The sequence below is a fragment of the Scophthalmus maximus genome, chromosome 20, assembly GCF_022379125.1.
Source record: "Scophthalmus maximus strain ysfricsl-2021 chromosome 20, ASM2237912v1, whole genome shotgun sequence".
Lineage (NCBI taxonomy): Eukaryota > Metazoa > Chordata > Actinopteri > Pleuronectiformes > Scophthalmidae > Scophthalmus > Scophthalmus maximus.
Window position 1 is genome coordinate 9,701,170 of NC_061534.1, and position 15,936 is coordinate 9,717,105.

The 15,936-nt window shown below is 43.4% G+C and overlaps 1 protein-coding gene across 8 annotated transcripts in view; it reads right to left on the reverse strand.

Annotated features, from left to right (window-relative positions):
• Positions 1-15,936, reverse strand: part of LOC118284826 (mediator of RNA polymerase II transcription subunit 13-like) — a 71,771-nt gene that overhangs the window by 7,135 nt on the left and 48,700 nt on the right. For 3 of the 8 annotated variants that reach the window (XM_047329423.1, XM_035607926.2, XM_035607930.2), the window contains exons 5-18: positions 9,661-9,806; positions 8,663-8,869; positions 7,747-7,911; positions 6,926-7,082; positions 6,713-6,817; positions 5,495-6,142; positions 4,946-5,159; positions 3,999-4,077; positions 3,755-3,879; positions 3,460-3,556; positions 3,033-3,250; positions 1,632-1,810; positions 551-1,479; positions 101-280 (exon numbers count right to left, since the gene is read on the reverse strand). In XM_047329423.1, the coding sequence (XP_047185379.1) occupies positions 101-280; positions 551-1,479; positions 1,632-1,810; positions 3,033-3,250; positions 3,460-3,556; positions 3,755-3,879; positions 3,999-4,077; positions 4,946-5,159; positions 5,495-6,142; positions 6,713-6,817; positions 6,926-7,082; positions 7,747-7,911; positions 8,663-8,869; positions 9,661-9,806 (3,449 nt within the window). The remainder of the gene's footprint in view (positions 1-100; positions 281-550; positions 1,480-1,631; positions 1,811-3,032; positions 3,251-3,459; positions 3,557-3,754; positions 3,880-3,998; positions 4,078-4,945; positions 5,160-5,494; positions 6,143-6,712; positions 6,818-6,925; positions 7,083-7,746; positions 7,912-8,662; positions 8,870-9,660; positions 9,807-15,936) is intronic. The other 5 variants (XM_035607933.2, XM_035607928.2, XM_035607931.2 and 2 more) reach the window with 5 other exon arrangements.

Sequence of the window (15,936 nt, forward strand, 5' to 3'; positions counted from 1 at the left end):
AGTGACATTTTTATTTAACGACAATCCATCCACTACATCCCTGTGCATTCCACATGATCACTTTTTTATAACATCACAGGTAAAGGGTGTATTGACTCACCGTACGACCCTCTCCCAGCCATCTTATGGAACTGCTGCCATGTGAGCGGACCCTGAACGTGTTGGATGTTTTCCCACGTTCGTCCTGTTCTCTTCTTCTGGATGGCGTCCTGCAGGAAAGGCTGCAGAGACAACAGCATACGAACCATATCCTGGGACGACAACATGCTCATCTCCACCACTGTGGATTGGCAGATTGGCAGAGACACACACAAACGCACAAATGGATACATAAAAAGATGCACACGTTAAGATAATTCCACACACAAAGAAGGAACCATTAAACAGACATAAAACAGATCAATATATCATTTAGATCAAATAAATGCAGCTAAGCATAAATAAATATAATGATCTCATCAAGGACTTTACAATCTGTAAAGCAGATTTATGTGAGTTTATGACATATATCATTCAGATCCCTTCTTCAGCAGCTCAATATTCTTCTTACCGTTAGTGTGAGGCCAAGAGTGAAGAGCCGTACTTCTGACAACGGCTGGATCTACTTTCCCTCCTGTGGGGTTATCCACGTACTGCAGCCCCTGTTCCAAAGCGTTGTAACACTCCACACACGCATCACTCCCATCTGCCCACTGCTTTTCAGACATCCAGCTTTGGAGCAGTGCCCCCTTGCGGCCATGACAGGAACAGCTGAGGGGGAGGTGCAGTGATGTCAGGGAAGAAATGGGCTGGGCGCACTGTTCCTGCAGGAGGACCATGACCGACGGCGAGGCAGGGGCCGCGTCCTGAGGCCGCTTGGCCTTGGGGTTTCCCATAGTTGGGTCCCGCCGGCAAAGAGCCAGCCTCCTCTCGGCTGCCCGGCCAACCTCAGAAGTCCGACCGTAAATATCCAGCTCATCCTCCAGGAAGAGGCCCGTACCGTGGGCCAGCCGCCTGTTCACAATGGCACTGAAGCCACACATACAGCGGTACTGATCTTCGCAGGTGGAATCAGGGATGTACACTCCCACGTCTGCTCCTTTGACATTCAAATTGCAGGCACAGATACAGCAGCTGTCAAAGTTGCGATCCTTGAAGACGTTGAGGACGGAGTCTGAGAGCAGGAGGATAGCGTACAGGCTGTGGGCCTCAGGCAGGGAGGGCCCTGGCCGAGCATGGGGCTCCACAGAACTAAGAGGCATGCTGGTGGAGGGGGTAGAGGCTGGAGAGCTAAGCTCGGTGCCATCCTGCTTCACCGAGCCCTGCCCAGAGCTCGCAGCATTAATGCCCCTTGGTGTGCGAGGGGTGCGCGGGGTGGGCACAGAGAAGCGGGGAGTGGCAGGAGATGGGAGGATTCCAACAGTGGTGCCCACAGAAGGAGTGGCGGCGCTCATCTGACTGTACTCCTGGTCTGTGAAGGCGTTGACACTGGGGACGTTTCTGGAAAACACACACATTAAAGGAAAAAAAACACAAATAGTCAGATAGACAAACAAGACTATTCTGACATTTTTTAAAAGCTTTCATACAAGCTTTACAAAATAATGGTATAATAAATCTGTTTTATGCTGATCATAGCTGATACTACTCACGTGTATCCGTCCCTGATGAAAGCGTTGCTCTGTGGATGCATGACCGCGGGGAAATGCTCCATTTTAGGCATGAGGGACCAGGATGGACGGTAGTAACACTGCTCAGGTATCTTGAGTGGTGGGAGACTCTGGCTGGGTAGGCAGGACAGCGGAGCAAACATGGAGGAGCCTATTTGTGGCTGGATTAGGAGGAAAATAAAGATTTGTCTTTCAGTAATGTAATCTCAAGACTGAAGAGTCATTTGAATTTCTGAATCTCACTGTCATTATCTTTAAGAAGGAGGCGGGAATATCCTATATATTTCCTATTGTCAACAAATTACAATGCCCCATTTCAAAACCACAAAGAAGTCACAAATAAATATAAAGTTGTGAATTTTAGTTGGGACTATTTTGAGCGGCAGATTAATCCACATGTGGCGCGGTGCCCATGTTCAACAGCAAAGAAGCTCATTGATGCAATGGGGCTCTATGGCACAGAGCAATAAGCAGTTCGTGGCTTGACTACACACACAATACTGGGCAGTGGAATTAAATAAGTTGGTTTGGTTTTGTTCTGGAAGGTTTGAAAAGAGAGAAGATCTGCCCAACTAAAAGTTCCCCTTGTGCTCGACATTTCGAGCACGAAGCTCAGACATTGGGTCTGACGATCTCTCTTTTAAAACCTGCTGTGATCCGGCACCCATCAAAATGTTTTTTACTGGAGGTGCGTGTTCTTTCCCATTCTTAGCTGTATTGTACGTTATATAGACATTATCCATAGGTTTAACATTTGATACCATACTTTAACCTTGCCAACAAAAATATCACAAAGAAGCAGTACCCTTTCATTTACAAATTCCGCATATCAGTTAGTGCAGTTCTTATTCACTGCGTGATACCCTTTAAATGATAGAGGCAACAGTACAATTCACTGAAAGTCTATTTCATCTGTTGCCTGCGCTCAGCTGCCATTAAGTTACTTGGACGCCATCGATTCTAATTTCAAATTAAACCTTTTAGTCCTTTGCCCATTGTTTGGAGGAGCTTGTTGTCTGTGTTAACAAGCGGATGCACCTAATGCTGGCACTAAGCGCAGTCTACTATAATTAGCATTTCCCAGCTCACAGAGCCTGCAGTCAGTACAGATGTCTGACTCACAACACAGACATAGTTAATTAGCGAGGTACAGGTATCAGCGAAACAACATGCAACACGATGTGTGAGCCTGACCAGTTGCTCAGTAGCAAGCTGCCAGTCGGTCAACAAGTGCTTCACATTGATGACATTGATTAGGGTCGTTTGTGGAGGTAGTTATGTATCCTATTTGCATAGATAGTGTCATTTTCTCAATTCACACATGCAATGCCTGAAGCTAAATGAGCTACTGTGTGTGTTGTTAACCGCGCATTGATTCTTCACCTTGATGTCCTCCTGCCTGGGGCTGGCCATGCTCTCGTCCGTCTCCATCCTGTACTCCATGAGCTGTGTGGAGGCCAGAGGCGGCAGGTGGTCGGCTGCCGCGCTGGGGGCGGGTGGCTCTTGGCTCGGGGTGTCTCGATACGTCATGATGGGAGAGAAGGCCGGGTGCTGCTCTAGAGAGGGCGGGGTGGGAAACATCCGCTGGAGGTCTGCTACTGCTGAAAGGAGACAGGAATGGAGAAAGAGATTAGGAGACGGGGAGGGGAGACAAATAATGTAGTTTACACAGGCATAATAGGATTAAGGATTTATCCACAACAAGTCTTGCCACACACAAAGTGGGAGTGCAGTGGCTGTATTAGTCAGATGCCATGGAAATTAATTTCATCAAGATTTTACAACTATAGCACTCATCAAAGTGACTCACTTGATGGATACGGTACTGCGACTCTCCCTTCCTTCCCAAGAGGGCGATCTTCTGTGGACACCGGTACCTTTGCTGAGTGCTGGTTGGGGTAAACAGTCTACAAATTATTACACATAAGAGTAAAGGATCAGTTTCATTTAGTGCTTCAGAATATTTATACATAAAACTCACAAGATATGGGAAACGTTATGTTAAGATAAAATTAGACCTAATATTAGTGCCTGATTGCTTCCACAAACAGTCGCTGATATTATGTCTGTTATACATGTAGAGTACATAAATTATGATCTCTCACCCCCAACTCTTCTTCATCTTCATCGAAAATGTTGTCTAGATCAGAGATATTGACCACCAGATCCTTTTCTCTGGTCAGGGAAGGATTAGCTTTGGCAGCTCCGTCATCCTGACCTGATTCATCTACTACAGCACAAACATATTCAGATCAATTGTTCAAAATGATCATAAAGCGTTGCAGTCTAAGTGTGTGTTTCAGTATATTGTTGGATATGTGTTTATTAATTGCAGTGGCTGTGTCTCACCTGATTTTGGTGCTGAGTTAAAAATGGACATAGCATCTTTCCCATCAGGCAGTGCTCCATTGCTGGTGATTTCTTCTCCCTGGTGGATGAATTAGAAATAAATAAGACAATTCTTAATTCAGTTCCTTTCTATGTTTTCGAAATACAAAGCCGAGAGCCCCCGTTTTATTTACAATTATTTGAATAACGTGGCAATCTGAAATTTTTCTGCCACAAAATGCTTTTTGCACGTCATTTGATTCTTTTATCTTTGGCATGGATTTCACGCCACAAAATTGCAGCTTGATTTGGAATTGCCATTGGTTTGCCATTGTCACAGGCAAACCAGATTTTGTGCACAAATTGTAAATGTGCATTTTGTGAAATATGTATTGTTTCGCATAAATAGTTTTTGCATGTGACATAACATGTTTTGCCCACTGGAGGGCAGCAAAACCAACTGTGAACACAACACTGACAAAAACTATCATCACCTCATCATCATCATCAAGTGTATATGGCTGATGTGTTAGCAAACACTCCGTCGGTGCACAACGGAAACCAGATCTTGAAGACTTAAATAGAGTGAACATTAGATTTAACCTTTGCCAGCCGCTCAAGCACACAGCGAATTAATGCTAATGTTGCTGTATATCTGATTGATGTTTTAAACGGGGATGATCCCTACGACTCTTGAAGAAATATTTGTTTCTTTAGCTGCTAAATGCTCAACTATGTTCACCAGCTAGTCACTAGCTTTGTCCTGCCTGGTTCATCTTTGTCTTTGCCTTTTTTTAGAGGAAAAAAAAAAGATTAAAATTCAGTAAAGTTGCCTTTTGAAAAGCCAAAACAACAAGCTCAAAGTCAGCTCGACAGCACTGCACCTTCCCATACAAGTAGTCATGATGTGATCCATATTAATATCGTACAATTGTGTTTTTAAAGTGTGTGTGAGTGTTGTTCTATACCTTGGCCTTCTTGCTGGGTTCTCGCCCTTGGCCCTTTAATCTTTTGGAGGTGGAGAAAGTGTACTCGATGTCTCCCTCCTTAAAGTCGTAGGGATCATCCCCGGGTTCCCGCAGTGCCTCCACACCCGGCTGCTGGAACAGGCCCAAAGTGTGGATGTGGTCCTTCACCCTCTCCTCTGAGATTTTAAATCTCTTGTGAGTCTGTGTGTATAGTCTGGGGGAAGACAAAGAGACAAACGCAATCATTCAATCTGTGTTGGTAGTAGAAGATTTATTCTTTCGGTCTGGTTTTCTTTTATTTTTTGCACACATCTAATCTCATATTTTAGAATAACTTAATTTGATCCATTTTAGCTCCAGTGCTACCTGATAGACAATTCCCCCAAATCCCCCAGTTTTATAATAGCTGTTTTGTGTATTTCTGGTTTAGTTAGCACTAACTAATATTCCCAGAACCCATGAATCTCAATCTAGATCCCTAGTTACTACAACCCTCCATCATTCGTCTACCAACTGCATGTAAACACTTCTGTCTTGTATGTCTCCTACCTCTTTAGTGGAGCTCCTTCTGTGGCTGCCTCTGCCTTCACCTCCTCTAATTTATCAGTGGGGAGTTCAGGGGGTCTGACGTCAGTCTTATCTGTTCTGGGAGTCCTGAAGCCTCGCCACCAGCCAGCCCCATTCTCCCTCTGCCTCAGCAGAGCTGTATACACGGCTGTCTCGCTGGAAATCGGCCCCAGACCTGACACTCCATCTGGACAGATGGCCATATCCATCGGCCCATCCAGAACCTCTGGGTCCTGCACCCGGGGGTGTGGGCTGAGAGTGGGAGGAAGCGGCGACATCGGCGAATGGAGGAGGGACTCTCCTTTCCTGGAGAGGGCTTTGGGATACTTGCAACTTGGCAGAGCTGCCAGAGGCTCCATGGGTGGCTCCATCGCCACAAGACCCCCGAGCTGGGGCCCTCCCGGTGAGTCCTGTTCCAGAGGCGTGTCCTGCGTGACAGATAGGCGGTGGTGGAAGGGGACCATGGCTGGCCTCTTGGACAGTTTGTCAGCCTTTTCTGTCTTTTCACTGGTCTTGTGTTTGGGCAGGGAGGGCGGGTATAGTGACGGGCCAGAGGACTGAGTGGGGTTGGCACTGGTCTGGGCATTGGCACTCGATGTGGTGGTCAGGTTTAACTTCTGCTGCCTCACCCTGTAAAGCAAAGACATGCAAAATGAGAATCTGAGAATCTGTTTTAACTACAATATTATTTTTGCCAACTGTTTTTAAAAAAATAATTAATCATTATTGTCCATGAGAAGGAAAAATATGAGCTAATTCATTACAAGTGTTGTTGTGGCTTATGGGTAGCATCAAAAACAAACAGGCTAGGAATTTTATTTCAGACATCTGTCATGAAAATAAATGATTTAATTAAGTGACAAAGCATTACCCTCCTTCCTGCAAAGCAGTGACAGTCTTTAAGAGAGAGATCTGAAACTTGAGCAACATGCTCATGCATGTTGTAGGCCATTAAAACTATATCAATTCTATATCTATCAAAAATGAAATTAGCCTTGACATCTACATTTTTTAAGAGTGTATGTTATGTTGAATTAACTTTGAAAACACCCAGAACAAAGGCTTGATTGGAGCATCCAGGTTTTTAAAAGGCTTTTACTCCAAAAACGAAGAGATATTTTATGATAAACGTGAAAACAGGGCTCAGACACCGTTCCTTTCACACTGATATTGAACAGCTTGGCTGCAGCTCTGTTCTACCTGGAGCAGCTGCAGGACGCTCTCGCTCCCAGATCATTGAAGTCCCATGTGGTAACTCCATTTGGCACTTCCTTCTTAGGCGTCACGTCAGATGGAGGATTCAGTCTGCGGGGAATAAACAGATCCATGAGGGCACCAGCTCAACCGCATTGCTGCACTTCAAAGATAATCACACCAAACAGAGGAAACAAACTCGGTAATGGTTAGACTTACACAGGCTGAGGCTGGCTGAGATAGCACTCCCTCCAGGCCTGATGGACCACCTGACAAGTAAGTTTCTTCCCAGAATGCTTTGGGCTGATGCTAGTGACCCCCATGCTGCTGTCGAGTGTGGGAACACTGGAGACAGAGGTCACAAAGCCACTGTCCGCTGAAAAGACAAAAGGTGGAACACATGTCATTATGCAGGACTTAGCGTATTTCAGTCGTCTTTACCAGGCAGTAAACATGGTTTCACTGTGCGTGTATGTGTGCGACTACTTTTGTGGGCGTTTATACTTCTAAAACATTGACAGTGGGATTCTGTCGCAATATGGTCTCTAGTTATGCTTGTTTCTGGAAACGTACACTTCATGGCGAATGAAACGGTTCAAGCTCAAGTTCAAGTGGCAGTTTACACTTCAGTCAACTGACAAGTGTTACTAAAATATTTACATTTAATTATATAAATACGATAAAACCAATTTGTTCTATTTGACAAGGTTTTTTCTTTTTACATTATGATAGATATCAAGCATGTTTACAGAGAAAGATAAGAAGAAAAAAAATGTACAATGCACAAGAACCTTTTCACAGAGGAAGAACTAGTTCATGATGTATACATATTTGTATTTTCATTAGTCAGCAAATAGCACTCTTTAGCAAATATTCGTGAAATTTCCAAAATAGATTATTGTTAAGTGAAAATCGTACGGATAAATGATCTATTATGTGTTTTAAATCAATGCATTCCAGGTAGCCTTTTCTGTGCTGTTGCTATGTCAATACATCTGTATGATGTGGTATCTGATGTTATATGTGTGCATTCCTGTTACCTGAGCAGGGCTGCTCTGGTGACGTCGGCGGTGTGAGCGGCACGCCGCAGTGGTTCGGCTCCCTGTTGAGGCCCTGGGCTGCAGGAACAGGTGGAGGCTGCTCCAACGGTAGGTCCCCCTGGGCGATGAGCACAAAAGCAGCTGGGTAGGTCATCCTTACTCCGCCTAGGAAGATAAAAAAGAAGGACATCATTTATGAAACTGCAATGTGAAGAGTCAGCTACTGGAGAAAATGATCCATACAGACATTCCCCGATATATGGTGGCAGTAGCTATATAATGTAGTATATCCAGTGCACCTCTTCCTTATCGACTGATGTAATCACACACTTTCTCTCACTGCTCATATAAAACATATGAGCTCAAATCCCTTTGCGCTCACGTCTTCACTTTAATTTCAGGCAGCGACACCAGACAGGCTTTCCTCTTTAGATGTAAAAAGCCATTGGTATCCATGGGAGTTTTGATTATAATCCGGTCAAACCAATGCAGTGGGATCAGACTGATTAGACCAAGCTGTTAAAGTAACTCCCTGCGGCTTTTACAAGGACGTCCCTGTCTCTCCTCCTGTCTTTCCCCCTCTCTCCTCTCCTCCCATGCAGTTATTTCCCACTTTCCGACCTGAAATGTGCTAAAAGACTATAAGGGATCACTGTGGCAAAAGTGCATTTCAAAAGCCGCCTATGCTTTAATACCTGACACTGCCTGGGAGTCTTCCTGGGGACCGGGGGCCATCGATGTGCTGTTGATCCATTTGCCGTTTGCATTAGCAGAGCAACATCACTGTGGTCTAATGCGTTTTTATAACTTTCTCTGCGTTCCTTTTTATGTTGCGCTGTGCCATTATACGGTGTGACATACAGAACCTTCAACTTTGTTTTTTAAATTCACCAAACACCTTCCCTGTTTTCCATACCTACGATGACTTCCACTGCCACGTGGCCGTTGCGGTCACAGGCCTGACTTGCTTCCTCTTTTTCCTTCTCCCCACTTCCCTCTTTCTGCTGGAGCACCATGGGGTAGAAGTAGCTCCAGTCCTCCATCAGCTTCCGAACCGCCGGGTCACTCATCTTGTAGGCCTGACCTGTTAGAGTGCCACTCAGCCCATATGGACTCAGGATCACTGCAGATGGAGAAAACAGACTTGAAGGTATGAAGGTGTAAAGCACACTGTAATTAGATTAACAATTGACATTTTATCATATTGCACAGCAAAGATACAAACGAAGGAGCTGAGAGGAAAATACAGTGAGTTCTCTTAACATTTTCTATAATAACCTTATGTTATTTAATAATTTAGCAGTTTTGATTTTGGCTTGATTATATTCTCTATCAGTTATATTCTTAAACCTAATTAGTATATTTACTCAATTACACTTTTGACGTACTTGTGTTCACTAATGGTTAATGCTGTTTTTGTACTTCTACTCCACTACAGATAGGAAGGAAATATTGCACGTGTTACTCTACATCTTGTATTTATCTACCAGATATAGTCACTGGTTAGTTTGCAGAAAAAAATATTTTGCACACAAATCATGCAAGCTTATGAAGTATGATGCAGTGTTAAAGATCAAACAACCTCAAATGTTTGTAGTTGACCAACTACAACAGTATATTTTTTTATTTATTGATACATATAAGTAATATCACGTATATTAGTTACCTTCTCAGTGCAAAATGTCCATTTGTAATTGAGTATTTCAATTGAATGATGTAGTACATCCACCGCTATGGCTAATTTGATAATTGCACATCTTGTTTTGTACAATCCGAAACCCTTGTGTTACATTGTTCAGCAGTCGTGTCACAAATGTCTGCGTGTACTTTGTTGCAGTGCAGCCTTACTGAACCCCGTTTCTGTTTTTGTTCTGTGTACGACACGAAAACAATGGCTTTGCGGTATTACTGTACCTTGCACTGGCGTAATGGAGGTCTGCGCGAGACGGATGTGGTGCTCTGTGATGTGGTATGCAGGCTGGTGCTGGGCGATCTCCACGCTCGTGCACACGTTGCTCTCCCCGTGGAGGAAGAAGGAGAAGGAACACGAGAGGTGTTCACTGGGGACAGAAGAGGGTAAACAGTTTAAATCATGAGACCGCAGATGAACAGAAGCGGTGCAGGGATGTGGTAGTGTACATCATTACTGTGTGTTTACTGAGAGCTGATCATGGAAAGATGCGAACAGATCCCTTTGAGTTTCAGCTTGTACACAACATTTAAAAAAAAACAAATCAAAGTGCAACGTGAGTCTGCTCTGTAAAACAGACACTGCCCTTAGAGTTGAATTGAAATGACGTGAAATGTTCAACTTCAGATTGAACAAACCCATGAATCAATTCCATTGAGAAACAAACGTTCAGCGTGCCGGTCTTTCTGGCAGCTGCGTGACAGACGATGAGTGCTTTTCTCCAAACAGCAGTTTAGAGAACATGCTCAAAATGTGTCTTTGTAAAAGCCTTGCATTGATCTTCTTCATCATTTCCCACACAGGCGTCTTATTGCAGGTATAAATCCTCATTTGCTTATGACTGATTGCGGTGACTACATGTTTACATATGCAAGGCTCTCTTTATTACACAGCCCAGGCATAGTTCATCATGTATTCCTCTCTCTCTTTTTTTAATCATAGAGGAGTAATTGTTGGGGTGTTATTGCAATCTATATACCAGTGGGCGGGCTGGACATCATTAACTACCAAGACGGGTTCACTGATGTATATTTTTAATCTATAAAGCTCCTTACCACCTTGGTTTAGATATATCAGACTGACAATAAAGTCAGCAGGTACTGTAATCTCCTTGTGATTACCCTGCTGCCTATGCAATATTTCCTTTGCCCTGAGGGAGCAGGACCTCCATTTGAGCCGTAATGGATCATCAAATTCAATAAAATGGCCAGTTCCACGGTTACTCACGGGCAGAACTAAACAGCCATGAGGGAGCCAAATATCTTGCGGCGGTAACTGTGACGGCCTCCAGGTGGAGCTGAGCGCACCCGAAGCGAGGAGAGGCCAATTTCTCCGCCTCATAAACATTCCTGATGCTTGCAGAGAGAAACATACTCTCATAACAGCAGGTGGTTTGAACACAGGTCTGCACAATCACACGAGGAAGGAAGCACATACATATGCATGCACGCACAAGCCTGCAACAAACACCGGGCACATGCACACGCGCGCGCACACAGGCACACACACACACACACACACACACACACACACACACACACAGAGAGAGCGATAGAGAGGCAGCCCTACAGTAGTTCATCATCTGCACAATTCACATCTCTACAGAACACGAGTCAAAAAACGCTTTCAATGTCACTGCCCTCGAACCTTGTCCTCGGTGCATCATTACAACATAAGAAGAGCTATATATAGCTGCATAGGGAAGCTCAGGGGAACAGCTGCACGTCGAGTGTACCAGTCAGACTAACTGCCATGCACATATGCACAAACAACCGCAACTTGGATCCAGGCATCTTTAAGATCTCGATTTACAAAATGCTATGATCATCAGAGTGTGAAGTCATGAATCTACATGGATAAATGCGACATTTGGCGTATTTAAGACAGTTAGTTGGTCTTTATTGTTTTTTTTAATTTTCCATTGGCTGGCTAACTATTAGTTAGACTTTCTGTTCTGCCTGTACTTACAGTCCTAACACCCGGGAACAGATATCACAAGGCCGTGAAATAATGCATCCATCAGAATTAATTTCCCTCTCATGTAGATATTTGTGTTTGTATTTTTATTATACTGCATATTTTTACGAGATGTGCGATACCGATTGGGGAAAACCTATCTCGTAAAAACTGCCACCCTGGCCAAATAGAAGGGAATCACTATTTGTATCTTTATCGCTCTTTTTCCGTTTTAGAATCAGGAATTAGGAGCCTAAGCGAATACCGTCGATAAAATCTTTCAGTTTTTTTTAAAGGAAAGACTAACAAAAGGCCGCTGATTAAAATCATTTAATATTGTTTAGAGAGGGGAAAAGGTTCATGTGATAAACCTTCCAAGCAATCGGTAGAACCAGTAAATAATGTGATGTGCAACAATTACAGTATGAGCTCAGATCAATTATGATGGCAATAAAGGGCAATTAAATGTGCGGGAAAAGCAGAGGTACAAAAAGAGCATCACAGAGTCGGCTGACGCAGCTGGGAGATTGATGCTCCCTGTCCTTTTACAAAGGGCACTTTCCTGCACAGTAAGCTGGTGTGAGTGTGTGGACACACTGGGCTTCTTGCATCCTCCAGGACAGTGCAGTCGGCAAGTGCATGTGTATGTAGGTGCGTGTGTGTGTGTGTGTGTGTGTGTGTGAGAACAGCGGACAGAGATGTGAGGCGGCTGTGTGTGATGGGCTGTATGAGTACAGGTATTAATAAATGAAGAGGAGTGATGGCTGAGACTTGCCTCGGGGCTGACAGTCCTGTTGAGAGATAGAGCGAGGAGAGAAGAGAGAGAAGGAAGGATAGAGAGAGGAGGGTGGTTTAGGAGAAAGAAGTGAGAGTGGGAGTGAGATGAGGAAAAAAGGGAGGGAGAAAAGAAGAGAAAAAGAAAGGACAGCAATGGAGACGGAGTGAGCAGCAGAGGTAGGAAAAGGAAGGAAATGCTGAAATAACAAGGAGACAATAAGGGACAAGAGAGAAGATTGGAGAGAGGGAATCAGGAGGACATGGGAAGAAAGATACAGTGTGAAATGAGTATAGGGAAGAGCAAAATGAGTGTGAGAAAAAAAAGAAGAGGTGAATAATTCAGTGCCACGCACTGCAATTGCTGCACACATATCGATGAGATCAGAGTTTTAATGGGCGGCTACTGAGCACAATTTTATGGTGAAATCAATCAGGGAATGTAGAGCTTGAGAACACAGAAACATCATATGCTGCCCTTAGGTGTGTGTGTGTGTGTGTGTGTGTGTGTGTGTGTGTCTCTTGTGTGTCATACATTCAGTACAGCCTACGCTTGTACTGTTTGACACAGTGATCCGCACATATTCAATTCAATTTAGGGTTTCGTGTAAGGGACTGTGTGCGTCGCTTTGCACATGCATGCACATAAAAAATATGTGAACACACACATTTAAATGCGGCACATCATGCATGCCTGGCTGCCACTGAATGGGAAAAGGACTGTGTGCTGGGTTCATGTGACAACATGTGTCTGTCCACCGCATCACAATGCCGCCAGCCAGCAGGGGAGCCGGGTGATGTCCGAAAAAGCACCGCGGACTCGACACACAAACACAAGCACGTGTCACACGCTGAATAACAGTGGTTGTTGGTTGTCAGGCGGCTCTAATGTCAAACCCATAAGGGGGAAAGAAAAAAAGATGAAGGAAGGTTAGATAAAAGAAGACGGAGAGAAAAAAAACTGTGTGCAAGACACACAGAGCTTCTGTTTCCTGTTCCAGGCATCCAAAGCCTATGATCTGATAAACGTCTTTAGAAATCATTAACCACAGTCATATGCGCTAAGCAGGTATGATAAGCATTTTCTTAGATTATCTCGGATATGAGGGTTTAATCTGATTGATTTGCACCATAAATTCCCCGTCTGCCACCACGGCGGCGCTACTATGACTTATCTCTTCATCCTTCTCGCTGCCTACTGTAACCCTTCCTACACAATCCGAACACATCTCTTGAGAAAGACACAAGAAGGTTCTGGTGTAAATGTGGACAGATGTAGAGGACGTTTATCCTCTCGTAAGCTCTCGTGAGCAGCACGTACACACACACACGTCTTCCACTGCAAAGGCACAATAATTTCATTCCACACAAACACATCCCACCAAACAGGCATGAAACACTCGGGCTTATGCAGGAGTGTGCTTATGCTTGCGCATGCATACATAACGCGCAGCCACATGCCACTATTAACACGAGCACGAGGGGGGGGTCAGCCAGCTTGATGTATTATTCAGTCGCCCCCACTGGGTGGCTTTAGCCAGCGTCACTATCACAATGTTTGTGTTCAAACACGACTCAATCCAACTGTCTATATGGATTCACAATGAAAAGGCGCCGTGTTCGGGGACCGCAGAGTGTGGGGCTCAGGAAGCACAGAAGAACATCAGTCTATTGAAATTAGATTAGTCCCGAGACATAGTCGAGACGAACTTTGTCACTGGGCGACTCCCACACAAAGAGGAAAAGCCTGAAGTCGCTGACCTCAGTCGGAGCATCAGTGCAACACTACCACAGGCTTTTACCTTCACACTGTATCTGTGGTGCCAATTAAAAAAAAAAAAAGAGGAGACGGATCTCTTGGCGAGGCTGTTACTGTGATGAATCACCGGGGTCTCTATTGATCTGTGTTTTTTTCTCCTCCTTCCTTCTCTCTCTCTCTCTCTCTCTCTCTCTGTCAGTGTTTTTACCTGGTAATATTAGAAATCTGGAGGACAGTGCATCACGTGTTCTCTTTTGTCTCCAGGGAGGCTCGACACACAGCACGCTTTAAAGGAGAAAAATCCTAATATTTCAGTAAACCAAATATTTAACGGGGGTAATTTTAAATAAAGGTGTCCTGAACGTATTTTTAATCACATTCTCCTATAGTACTATAGTTATATTTTTACAGTACAGACTGCTAAATACAGTGTGTTTCCCAGTGACTTATCTGTAAAGGCCTTTTGGATACTAATGGACTGAAGCATATAAATTGTAATAATAGCAAAATATTCCAAAATAATTATAGCCAATGACAGAAAAAGAGGTTTAATGATTTTTAGTCTTAGTTTCCTGCACACACCTACTGTACAGTTCAGTGTCATCTATATAGCAGTGGCTTGGAGCTGGGCACCTGAAATGATGCTGAATTGTACTGTAGCCAGCAAATTTTAGCAAACGCAGCAGTGCAGTCATAAGGTTTAGGACCGACCAAATTACTCAACTGCCCCATAGTCTGGTGAGGGGTATTAAATATGTATGTGATCACACACAAAAGGATTCTGAAAAGCTGACACAAAAAGGAGATAAAGCGTAAGAATTAAAACAAAGTGTCTAGTCGATGGTGTAAAAGTATAAGCTTTGAGTTTCCTTCAAATGATTTGATTTCCATAAATGATAGATTTCCATAAATTACCTTTACCTGAAGTTTCAAATAGGCAGAATGATAAAGAGTGAGAGGAACAATCAATGGAATGTCAGGATGTCCTGACTGAAGCACTTAAACTATGAAGAAATCCTCGTTCAACTCACTAAAAGCAGTCTTTCTTAATCGTGACGCTGTAAATCCGAAGCCTTTATTTCTTATTACAGCCACACAAAGTGAGTCAGTCAGTCCACAACTCATTCAGTCACTAACTCATTTAACCCTCTCCATCCAGTCTGCAAGTTGGTCTGCAAGTTTCCATCAGGCTGCCACGCGATGAAGCATTTTCCCTGTCAGTTAATTTTCCAACCAGTCAAATAATCAAATAAGTTATTGAGTTAGAAAATCTTAGTAAAAAGGACAGTTTTCTATGAAATGTACATGATATTTTTAGATTTTGGTCACCTACACTAGTTTTTTTTTTTTTACCTTGGGTAGAGGTAAGTTTTCCGCTTACATTTGTACAAGTTATGGTTAATCAATAAAAACTAGAAAAACTTTTGACCTGTAGTGTATATTCTATAATAAAGATATATACCATTTTGAAATTATTCTTTTTTTAAATCTATTAAACTATTAACATCAGCAGCAGCATCACCTTTTAAACAATATGTATATTGCTTTGAATGAGGATCACGTAGCAGTCTGTGAGTTTCGTCTTTCTCTCATTACAACTGCGAGTTCCTGGGGAAAATATTTAACCAATAATTATATGTATATTTTTATGTTTACCTGCTTACTTGCTCATTATTCTGGTTTTTAATTATTTTGTGTTTAATGTTGATGATTAAACATGGTTGAGCTCCCCTCATCCGCTGCACGCATCCGTTTAATGTGACGCGAAACAAAATAAAAATAAATAATATTGCCGTCAGTAAATTTATCACACAGCTCTGATGTGGAGAATAGAGAAACATTGCTGAGAAGCATGGGAATGCTTTTCATATTTATTTTTTTATTTTTTTTATCTGGAGATTCTGTGACCTTGTTCGTGTGACCCAACACCACATGTCTGTTGCCTAGGAGATGGCTAATATCTCAGTGTCCCTGAGAGGAGAGGAGAGAGGAGACAGGAGAGAGGAGAGGA